Here is a 12,752-nt window from a genome sequence, read left to right as displayed (position 1 = left end):
ATCTCCCAAATACACGAACGGTCATAACCCCCACAGCCAAAACCCCCACACTGGTAGTCGGTCATAACCTCCAACGGTCATAACTCCCACACAAATGGACAAAACAGCCACACATAGCAACGGTCACAATCCCCACATAAATGGACAAAACCCCCACACAAATGGACAAAACACCCACATGCAGAAATAGTCACAACTGCCACACAAATTGACAAAACCCCCATACTCATGTATTGCCCTTGTACTTTTTAATAACATTTTTTATTCCACTTAAACTGATGTTGCAACTATTCTTCTTGGGCGTCATAAAGAGCCGCAACAAAGACGTGAAATGACGATCATTTCAGAGTGTGGGGGATTTGTCCGATTTTGTGGGAGTTGTCCATTTATGTGGGGATTATGACCGTTGCTATGTGTGGCTGTTTTGTCCATTTGTGTGGGGGTTATGACCGATTGTGTGGGCGTTTTGACATTTCTTGAGTGTGGGGGTTTTGGCTGTGGGGGTTTTGACCGTTCGTGCGTTTGGGAGATTTGTCCATTTGTGTGGGGGTTATGACCGATCGTGTGGGCGTTTTGACATTTCTTGAGTGTGGAGGTTTTGGCTGTGGGGGTTTTGACCGTTCGTGCGTTTGGGAGATTTGTCCATTTGTGTGGGGGTTATGACCGTTTGTGTGGGCGTTTTGACATTTCTTGAGTGTGGGGGTTTTGACCTAGACCCTCAGCTTTTAGTAGGATGTACTACAGTATCTTTTAGAAATTATTGTTGAGAAATGCTGAGCATTATTAAGAAGGAGAACTAAAGGTTCAGATGTAAGACTGATATATGTCCATCTCAAATTGTTTTTTGTTCCTGTAGAATTGTTGCCTAGGTGTTCATTAAAAAAACAGGACCTACGGGGGTGATGTGTGGTCAGCACATCTACGTCCTTCGCCGTTAATACTGGCTTTCTAGACCAGAGTTCAATACTTCTTTCTTTCAAGTAGCTTCCCATTTATTCTCACGACGTGGATGATCGCTGCAATGCCAACACCATCTGGTCAATTATTTTCCTTTGACCGAGATCTGACACATCATAACATCGCTGATTTCATGAGCGGCGGTATTCCAGTGTGGCTAGGGAGTTGGCTGTAGGTGTTTGTTGATCTGGAATAATAATTGTAATACAGTTTAAAGTGAATTTTTCACGTTTTCACACGAGCTGTACAAAGTAATTAATTCAATTTTGTGTAATCATGCAATATCGTGGACAAGCCTAAAGTCACTTTTTATCTACATGAGTTATAGCACTAGAAATTAGTGCTTCCTGAAATATATAGTTCAAAGGACATCATACAGTTTCAAGTGTAGTTTCAGAGATACTTACTTTATCCTGTAGTAACCTATATTGCCCAACGTCTATAGTTTTGTCTGTTGAATATATAATTTTCTTTTGCCAAACCCTTATTGAAAGACATAATAAACTTGATTTTACTCAAGCTTTAGCTGGTCTTAGAAGATGTTAACAGGTGGACATTCTTTCCTCCCAAGCTAATTTACGTTCATGTCAACAGTTCGTCGTATATTTCGACTGGAAAGGGGGCACGGTGGCTCAGTGGTAGAGCACTTACTTCTGGTTCTCGGAGCACTCCCGTTTCCTCCCACACACTCATTTCATCATCATTCACTTGCTTTAATCATCTGTCTCTCGTAGCCTAAAGGGCATAATCGTTGGACGTTAAACTGAAAGATTTCATTTTATTTTACATATCCAATTCTGGCTAGATTAAAATTTCTAGATTATCATCAGGAAAAAAAAAAAAAAAAAAACTAGCACAAATTACGATAGTACATTGGATTTCCAAGTTGACAAAAATAAAAATATTCAAAATTAGGCAATGAGTATAGTTAAATAAATGATAATTCTATAGTAGTTTAAATTCGCAAATGCTGTACATGCAATACCATTTAAAATAATATTTAACATAATACAGAAAGAATAGGAAACTAAATCAAAATGGGAATTATATGTGACTTCCTTTTACATTTCTGTAAAATAGATTTCTTGTTATTAATTTCCTTTCTCTTCCTTTAGAATGTATGCAAGAAGGAAGGAGTTTCCCTGCCGCCAGAATTAGCAGTTCGAATAGCTCAAGCATCAAACAGAAATTTGAGGCGAGCTATACTTCATTGTGAAGCATGTAAATCGGAACAGTAAGTAATGAAATGATGGAGTATAATTAAAATCAATGTACTAGTATTGTTTGACATACCTACCAAACGGGAATGTGTTGGTGACATTTTAAAAGTAGTGCAGAGTTGATCATTTTGCAGTTGGGCCTCGCGCAGGCTCAGGCTTAGTAGCTTCATTGGGTCTCGCGCTAGCTCAGACTCCAACTCACTTGATCTCTGATTCGCCATCCTCAGTGGGACTCGTGCTCATTGTCAATGAGACTCGCGCTCAATAACTTAATTGAACTCCCGCTTACGAAGGGTTTGTCTCATTATTTTCAATGAGACACACCCATTAATCACATTGAGCTTGCGCTTACTAAGGATTCGGGAACGCTATCCTCAAAAGTGCTCATTAATCTTATTTAGCTTGCGGTCACTAAGGGCTTGGGCTTACTATCTTGAATGAGACACGCTTATTAAAATCATTGTGCTTGCGCTTGCTAAGGATTCGTTCGCCCTATCCTTAATGAGACAGCTTACTAAGAATTTGAGCCCGCTATCCTCAGTGAGCCTCATGCTCATTAACCTCATTTAGCACACGCTCATAGGGCTTGGACTCGCTATCCTTAATGAAAGACATGCTTATTAATCTCGTTTAACTCGCGCTTACTATGGGGTAGGCTTACTATCCTCAATGAGGTTCACACTCACCCAAGGGGTCGGGCTCTATCATATTCAATGAGACTTGCGCTCATTAACTTGATTGAACTCGTGCTTGCTAAGGGCTTGAGCTCAGTGTTCTCAATGAGACTTGCACTTATTAACTTCATTGAGCTCGCGCTCATGGGGCTTGAGCTCACTAACGTCAATGAGACTCGCGCCCACTAACCTCATTTAGCTTGTTCTCACTAAGAGCTTGGGCTCACAGTCATTAATGAGACTCACTCATTAACTTCATTGACTTGGATTTGCTATCTCCAATGAGATTCACGCTCACTATCTTCAGTGAGACTTGCACTCATTAACTTGATTGAACTCGTGTTTGCTAAGGGCTTGAGTTCAGTATCCTCAATGAGACTTATGCTTAGTAACTTCGTTGAACTCGAACTGAGAGGGCTTGGGCTTACTAACGTCAATGAGACTCACTCGTTAACCTCATTGAGCTCGGGTTCGCTATCCCCAATGAGATTCGTGCTCACTTAGGGTTCGGGCTCATTCCTTCAATGAGACTTTCGCTTCTTAATTTAATTGAACTCGCGCTTGCTAAGGGCTTGAGCTTGGTATCGTCAATTAGACTTACACTTAGTAATTTCATTGAGCTCGCGCTGCCAGGACTTGGGCTTACAATCGTCAATGGGACTCTCGCTAGCTCGATCTCTTGCTTATTAACATTCTTGATCTTAGGACCACTGTCCTCAGTGAGACTCGCACTCGCTTGTGTTTGCAAAGTAACATCGTTGGGGTTTGCGTTTCCACGGACTCACGCTCATTTATTTAAAGATTATTTTTACAAAATAAAAAGAAAAATCCTTCTTCCTCCGTTAGGGTTGATTTACACAAAATAGCGACAAGCGTGTTATCTTAAGCCTAGGATGCGAGGAGAATATTTATACAATATATGAACGCTTTGCACCTAAAAGTTTCGAAGATCTGATGAGGAATGAGTCAGTGGGTAAACCACTTATCTTGAAACGCTCTTATAATTTTTAAACTTATCGATTAAAAAAAAAGTGAATTACCGTGTGCATCCCTATTTGTTTAATTGTATATTTTCTTCCTCACTAGAAACGTCATTAGCAACTGTCTTATACTGAGTAAGCGGACCACTTATCTTCATATCTCTAGTTTTAGTTTTAGTTTCTTCATAAAAGACATTAATTTACACAGAGTATTTTGTAGACTTCATTTCGGTTTTAAATTCCCCAATTATTATCACTGTATTTAAGAGTCCACTCGCTGATTTTATGAAAAGACTGTTGTGTAAATTAACAATTAATGAGAATTCTGCAGTATGTCTTTTAAATTTGTTGTTCTAACATGATTGCCACTAAATTTGCTTTTTATGGCTGTTGTAAACATAATTCTCCAGTGGCAGCTTTAAACTCCGCAAACATTATCGTAGATTTTGAGATTTATGTGGTTAACATTTATTTTGACTATGTACAGTTATATCATTCAGATCATTAAGTTGTTTTAGTGTAGTAAAGTTCTTCACTTCTTGTTAATTTTAGGTGTGATTTCTGCGAAATTGATTTTCACAGGATCACACCTGAAACTAGAGAGAAGTGAAGAACTTCTTTTTGATTAGAAGAAATAGTAACATGACTGTGCATAGTCAAGTACATAGCTGTAAGTCACTTTTGTTGTGAATATATAATCTATAACTTCTATCAGTGGATAATCGTTAAAAATTGATGACATTTTGTAACATGTTAGTTAAATAAGTAATGCCGTTTATAGCAAAAAGGTGTTGCTTTTGTCTGTTTCTATAACATTACAACAATAGTTTTTGGTAGTTGTAGTTATAACAAGTTTTCAAGATTATATAATTTTAAACCATTGTTGCGAACTTTACCAATGCTCAACATATCTTCAGAACGAGTTGAGATCTTTAAATCTATTGAAAACCATCTCTGTAAGTGAATGTGATAATTATCTAAGCACTTTTGCGTAAGTGAATGTGATAATTATCTAAGCACTTTTGCGTAAGTGAATGTGATAATTATCTAAGCACTTTTGCGTAAGTGAATGTGATACTTATCTAAGCACTTTTGCGAAATACAATCTCTTGAAGAAAGTAAAATATTTACTTTCCTGTAACTTTGTTAGAAATACATGATGTTATGGTCGCAGTGTTTGACATTAAGGTGCTTCCGATATCATTGACGCGCCCATTTTGTGCTGCTACTGTTGTACAATCCTCCAAAATTTGGATGTTTACGGTAAGTTTACGTAAGAAATTTGTAATATTTGCTTGTTACAAAATTTAATCGAGTTTTATGTATTGGTTTAAAAGTTACGAAATAAATGGTCCTCCTTGTATGTAAGATATCAATTTGATCTTACCAACAGCCGTTGAAAACATTAGAAAGGTAGTGTTGTGTAATAATGCTCTTACTATTTTGTGGTATCTTTCCTTAGTTCAAACTAATATAACTGTTTTTATTCCAATAGGTATCCACTTCAGCCGAATCAGGAAGTGACTCTTCCAGATTGGGAGGTCTACATATCGGAAACAGCTCAACTGATTTTGCAAGAACAGAGTCCACAGAGGTTATTCGACGTCCGTACGAGGATATATGAATTGCTTGTGCATTGCATTCCATCTGAAGTTATATTCAAGGTATAGGCATCGTCGTTGTGCAAACATGTAATCAAAATGTAGTATAGTCCCAATAGATTTTTTCAATATAGTGAGAAGTAAGAGCTAATATTACTACCACTAACTTAAAAGAAAAGTAAAAGCTTACAAGGTTAAATAGTATAAATGTGTATAGTTGGGAGTTTAGTGTCCCTGAATAGCATCGAAGCTATATGAGGCGTAGAACTTAAAAAGTTATTGAGGGATGTGAATGCTTATCATTTCGCAATGAGGGACCACGGTGGCTCAGTGGTAGAGCGTTTACCTCTGGTGCGTGGGGTCCATGGTTCCATCCCAGCTAGCGCTAAGTAGACTTTGTGGTGGACAAACACGTGCGCGTAGGTTTTCCCGGGGTTCTTTCGTTTCCTCCAACTTTCTTCACTCCACCATTTAATTCATTTTTCATCACAGTCTCCTTCAGCCTAGCCTATCCGTCATAATCGTGGCACGTCAAGCTGAATATTTCATTTAATTTCGCAATGAGATATTCAGGTAGCGAGAACTTCCGAAGTACATGGTGTATCAAAAAGAATCACCCGAGTTCTAAATGATATATTTTTTGAATAAATAGCCGCAATAGAAGTAGAAAGAAAAAATAGTTTTGAAGTTTTGAATTTAATGCCGTACAATTGTCCTTATAGACTACAGAACAAATTATGGAAACAAAATGAATAAAATGAGTAACAAGAACTAGAAATGTTCGAAGCCCTAGTTCTACTTATATTTATGACCATAGTCTGAAACATTATAAAATCGCCCACGTAGTCTAAATTATGGTGACATAACTCCGTCTGTCCTTTATTAGCTTGATTAGCTTTGTGGGTTTAGAGTTTAGCTTCCCTTTCTGCACCAGTGTTGTGAGAGACTAATGATTACGGAGCATTCAGTGGGATCCGTATCCTTAGTAACGCATTGAAATTTCAAGGCTCCTCCACCGGCTGTCGAACCCGAGATCAGTGCTCCAAAATGAGCGAGCTAGGCACTATACCAACGGGAAGAGCTGCTGTATTTTTAAAGTGTTACTTACGTATGTTTATTCACAGGCAATTTGGTTTATGGGTTTCAGTCCATCGTTTCTGTTGAATGGATCTTGAAGTAAAGTTGATTTTTTCATTACTTCTTGAAAATTTGCATAATGTTGCCAGGGAGTGGAGGTAACTACCCGCTGCGAATTTCAAATCCCAGTCACTAGAGGGAATTATGTAATTTGTATTCATGTAAATGTCTCATACAAACTTAGTGCTGTAAAGGAACGCTAAATTTCAGCCATGATCTGTATCGAACTTTTGATCCTACTACCCACAGTATATTTTTTACAATTGAGGCAGTGCTATTATAAAGTTGGAACTAACTAATGCAGCAGCAGGAAATCGTAAGAAGCAAAGAGTTCAAATTGTCGTGTTCTTTCTTTCTGGCGTTTACAAGAAAATCTACCTGCTCTGCAGAAACGAAGGAAACAAATAGGATGAGGGTGGCACCCGGGGCGTTCTACCACACCCATTGGAAAAGGACTTGAGAGGGGGAGGGAAATCCCTGCCTGTCAGCAGCACATCTGTTCGTGAAGACCAAATTGGAGCAGATACATTCAGCCGCTATGTAATATATAGTCCACTATAATATTACCAAAAAATGTTCATTACTCGCGATCTACGTCATTAAGCGTGAAATTGAAACAACTATTTAATTTCTATTGATTTTCTCTATTCATATGGAAGATTTTAAGTTGTTACGTACCATATTTCGTTAGATATTCATGAAGTAAAATTTACATGTTATCTTATGGGGACTGAGAAACCAGTGGCAAAAGGTATAAGATCCCCTTAACACTTCTTCTAAACGTCTTGTTGACGTTACCTGAAGCGAGAAAGGATAATTACGGTAAACGTGAAAGGAACATAGTATAATGACTACACTTCATTTAATACAATTTGTCCTTTCTGATAGTTGCTTTTCTGTTTTTTCCTTCCCGCACATGGTCATAACAATCAGGCAAGAACTATTTCTATGGCAACAGCACGTTCAGCCAATTATAGTGACTCATTTCTCTCGCTCTGCTCTCTCTCGCTCGATGCATTCCTTGCAAAGGAATACTCTACAAGTACTTTGGGACATTTTCACCTATATGAACCGGGGGTCGCAAATACATAGTTTCTGAGTAATTTGCACTTTTTTTTTTTCTGGCTAACGACAGGTGCGCGAGAAAGACCCACTTTCACACATCGTAGAACGATGACATTTTGCATGTGTAATCCTGGATTGCTATATAGGTCATTTGTAATGCACATCTCGTCACTCTGCACTGTTGCTGTGTTATAGGTCCGAAAGTGAAGTAAGAAATCCAAAATGCATTACTGCACCTCAGAAAGCAGCGTGGCAACATCGCAGAAGCACATGCCTCTATGAAATGACTGCATGGTTAGGAAGAGGTGGAATGAAGATGGTGTGCGGTCAAGAGAAAACGCGAACTATGACGGATTTCATACCCAGCGTCAAGTATCTGTCTGGCCAACATTCTAACAATGAACGGGGTGATTGTTTTCCACGAGGTGGAAATATTTTGTCAGAATGCCACGCTCTGGTATTTCACAGAATCCCGCAACGTACCTAGCATTGAGGCTTAGTATATCCTGGTAATTTTGGTATCCTTTACCTGGAAAGTAATAGTAATAACCCCATGCTGATTCCAAATAAAATGATCATCACTTTGGTCGCTCAGAGTTGAACACGGACTTCCTTTGCTGGTGATACGTCGGCGCGCTGTCGTTGGTTTGAGTAGGTTTTCACTGGTTTTCTTCACTCTCATTAAGCGAAGGCTGAGGTGGTACCTTCTAGAAGGTCAGGGCCAGTTTCTTAAATTCTAGACCCACCTAAAAGACCTATGTGACTCCGTAGTTGAAGGTCCGAACCCTTCCTTCAGTCATTTTCTTGCATAAATACATAATAAACAAATAAATAGCAATCGAATACATCGCTTTAATAACTCAAAACAAAATTAACGACCATTGCCGTACCAATAGCTACAAAGTCAACTTGATGTTATAAGCTTTCTACAAATGTAAAAATGTAAACCTTGGAAAATCATAACAAAATAACACATTTAGCACTGCAGCACTAACAAAAGCTTGTGAAAAATAAAAGCAGAGAGTGGCATGCTGACAAAAGGTTCCGCCTCGTGGAAAAAATGTACCCGTTCACTGTTAGAATGTTGGCCAGACAGATGCTTGACCCTGGGTATGAAATCCGTCATAGTTCGCGTTTTCTCTTGACCACACACCATCTTCATTCCACCTCTCCCTAACCATGCAGTCATTTCATAGAGGCAAGTACTTCTGCGATGTTGCCACGCTGCTTTCTGAGGTGCAGTAATGCATTTTGGATTTCTACACCTTACTTCACTTTCGGACCTATAACACAGCAACAGTGCAGAGTGACGAGATGTGCATTACAAATGGCCTATATAGGAATCCAGGATTACACATGCAAAATGTCATCGTTCTACGATGTGTGAAAGTGGGTCTTTCTCGCGCACCTGTCGTTAGCCAGCAAATAAAAAAAATCACACATGTGGAAATTACTCAGAAACTATGTATTTGGGACCCCCGGTTCATATAGGTGAAAATGTCCCAAAGTACTTGTAGAGTATTCCTTTGCAAGGAATGCATCGAATTACCATTCCCCCTATATATATATTTCTGGCAGTACGCAACTGTACGGCGTATCGGCACCTTTTTTAATGAGAACGGAGGTGTTCATGTGCTTAGTTCCTGTTTTAATGTATCGGTTAATTTTTTTTATTCATTATTAGGAAGGAGATTAAGTGAAAACGTCTAGATTTTTTTCGCAAAGTTTATCCATTAATTTAGTAGAGGTTTTTAGAACATTTTGGTAGCATGATTAGTATTCTGAAGAATATTATGTAAAAGCTGTTATTGCTGCTTATGTGTGCTGTTATTGAAATTCAGTATTTGTAGAACTCTTGATGCCTTTTGAAAACAAACAATAGCAGCTTACTTTCGCCCGTTTACAAAGAGAGAGAGAAACAACAAATCACTAAGATGTAAGAATCATTTACGTATATATATGTACGTAAGAGTTTTTAGTTACAAGACTGCAGTGATATGCTGCTGGACTATAATTATTGTTAATAATAATACTAATATTAATAACAATAATAATATCCTGAAGGGTATGCCACTATTTTAATCATTACGAACCTGAGGTTAGCGTACCGACACCTTTATTTTTAGAAATAAAACTATTCTATATGATGTAGAATTTCGTAAACAAGTTGTAAACCTTAACATAATTCTACTGTAAATACAAATGTTTTGGTTGGAGTTGGTGACCGCTACCTTCCAAATGAATTTTCCTTAAATTATTCGTCTTTGATTTTGAAAATTCAACAGGGAAGTTGACAAAAATAATAGTTGTGATGGACTTACTATACATCTACTCTGGGCATTGTTTGTGGTATTTATTATTATAATTATTATTGATCTTGGTGTTACTCTTGACTTATAGTAAGAAATTGCAGAACTTTATTATTTTCGTTACAAAAAACATATTAAAAATTCTCTACTACACAGGATTAACATGGTGTATAACACTACCAGTAAATATGAGCCTCTTTTTTTCTATTTGTGTTTTGTTTTTTCAGAGATTGTTGAAAGAGTTGATCAAGAATTGCGATATCCAGCTGAAAATTGAAATTACGGAGAAGGCTGCTTTCTACGAGCACCGACTTCACCAGGGAAATAAAGACATTTTTCATTTGGAAGCGTTTGTGGCTACGTTTATGTCCGTCTACAAGAAATTCATCGAAGAATCTTTAGGCGACATGTTCTAGGAAATAGTGAAAACATATATCTTTGAAGTGAAAGTGTTACTGTCTTTATTTTCCAGATAAAATAAGGAACAAATGTTTGTTTCCATTGATGTTCGTGTGTATTGATGTGAATTTTGTATAATTATTAAACTATTAAAATAAAGTTTTTGTATGATACGCAGAGGATCAATATAATACAGTATAAAGAAACAACCTAATGATTCTCAATATAGAGACATTGTATTGGCAACACCATAATACTTTTACCTATCAGCTACGGACTTCTTCCGTAGCATATTTATTTAAAAAGTAGATTGCAAAAATTAAAAAGAAACAGTTGTATTGAAATGTACGTCTCAAGTTTTCGTACTGAAATTCGTAGGGATTTTGCACCGTTCTTTGCGCGACATGTAGACAAACCTTGTTGATCAATATGAGGAAACAATGCTTGCGGATAAGTTCGCGGTGCATTTTATGGAGTTGAACACTGTACCAATATGTAATGATGATTTGATCTCGGCTGAAAAAGATATGGTTCACCATCATTGTAAACCACCATACCAATAACAATATCTTCTAGGCATTTTGGAAAACGTTCTGGAGCCTATTTCTCGAAACTACTAGTCTTGTAATACTAGTTTTAAAAAATTTCAAAATGAATATTGTACAATTGTATATAACATGAAATCATGATGAATTAAAGGTATCAGCATTAGTGTTTAGAAGTGACATTTACTATTATTCTAGTTCTACTTCAGGATATTGTACAACTTGTAAAAAACATATTAAGACTTGTAACTTCGAGAAATAGGTCCCTGGACATTATTCACGATCCAACCACTGTTCTGACCTTTTACGATTATCGTAGTAGATCCATTTTTCTCATCAGAATAATAATAATCTGATGCACGAAACCATCCCGGGTACTCCCTAGTCAGAGAACTGCACACCTTACGGTCATAACTCTTATGGCACCCATTTTTGACCATACTGATTGCACGAAGCTCCAATAACAGTGGTATAGTGTGTGTCCAACTCATCTGTAATGATACGAACACTTTTCTGAGGGTCCTCTTTTACAGTGTGCCTGAAGGGCTTATCCGAATGTTAATGTTGATCAGTGCCCATACGGCTCATTTTGCAACATTGTGTTACCGGAACGAAATTAGAAAAGAACAAGTTCATTCGCCTTCCTGGCCCAAATGCATTTTTAAAAATGGTTTTAGCAGTTTGCTCTGCAGAATTTCTCAGTTTGAAGTCGTACCCTGTAAGATTTATCCTGCCCTTTTTCATGTGTTCTTCCAATCTTCTGTTCAGTATTCGTTTTGACATATAACGAAGGAAAATCGTAAAGATTAAGAAGTGAATTTTTTTATATGGATGCAGTCCCAAGAATAGGTTTTATCTTCACCCTTGATTCGGTCTCAATATTAGATTCCAATAGTTGAAGTATAGCGTGGTTTTACACTGTGAAAAAAAACTAACACACAACGCCTGTGGAACCCGGAGGTTCAATGACGCCTTCACAAAAGATCTCCATTGACTTCTGTCTTTTTTAGCCAACCGGATCCAGTTTCTACTTTGTATTCCTATTTCTGCGAGGCCCATCTTATTGTTCTCCATTGCACTTAGGTCTCCCTAATATTTTTTTCGTTCGGTTTTCATTTAAAATATTTAAAGTGTCTCTTTTTTTTTTTTTTTTTTCATTTCATTGTGGCTACATGACTATATTTCGCAACCATACAGCACAACAAACATAATTATCGTTTTATGTATTTCAAGCTTCATATGTTTCTACAGAATTCACAAAGACAAAAAAATTGGGACTAAAATGCACGATGTACCTTCTCTCAGTGAGCATTTAATTTATTCGTAGATATGATTTTGGACTGATAATGTTATTCTAGATATTTGAAAGTATGCACTTGATCAAAATTACTTGATATTTTAACATATCCATCATTAGGAGTATAACGGTCACGGCGAATTTCCTTGTGTTTAATTTTCTCTGTATTTACTTCTAATCTCATGTCCTTGCAGACATTTAATAAAACTTCTATATTTCTGTTATCCTTATGAGATTGACATCATCACCATAAGTCATAACATAATGAGTGTCTTTCAATTCTAGGTCTTGGTTGCTATCTTTAGTAATGTCCCTTATATTAGCGTGGAAAAAAAAATCTTCCCTAAAATTGAGTTATCTCCGGCTAGTTTCTCCAACTGCCTCATTGGTTTCAAACATAAGCATCTCGTAACGTGAATGTTATTTCCACGTAGAGCAGAATGAAACTTCTACATAAGCGTACACAAAGCAACAACTTTAAAATACATGTTTCTCACAATGCATGGTTGCTTTGGTGTGCCAACTTCAAATTAAAATATTATATTATATGGAGATACAAATTAAAATC

The 12,752-nt window shown here is 37.2% G+C and overlaps 1 protein-coding gene across 2 annotated transcripts in view; it reads left to right on the top strand.

The window, feature by feature from the left end:
- Positions 1-10,515, top strand: part of RfC38 (replication factor C subunit RfC38) — a 49,868-nt gene extending 39,353 nt beyond the window's left edge. For both annotated transcript variants that reach the window (XM_081752415.1, XM_081752416.1), the window contains 3 exons: positions 2,073-2,191; positions 5,327-5,495; positions 10,171-10,515. In XM_081752415.1, coding sequence (XP_081608541.1) covers positions 2,073-2,191; positions 5,327-5,495; positions 10,171-10,359 — 477 coding nt within the window. In that variant the 3' untranslated portion in view covers positions 10,360-10,515. The remainder of the gene's footprint in view (positions 1-2,072; positions 2,192-5,326; positions 5,496-10,170) is intronic.
- Positions 10,516-12,752: the final 2,237 nt, after the last annotated feature.

This window comes from Thermobia domestica, chromosome 3 (assembly GCF_964235325.1).
Source record: "Thermobia domestica chromosome 3, izTheDome1.hap1.1, whole genome shotgun sequence".
NCBI classification, from domain to species: Eukaryota; Metazoa; Arthropoda; class Insecta; order Zygentoma; family Lepismatidae; genus Thermobia; species Thermobia domestica.
Note: the sequence above shows the minus strand (reverse complement) of the source record. Positions and strands in the feature narration are given on the sequence as shown.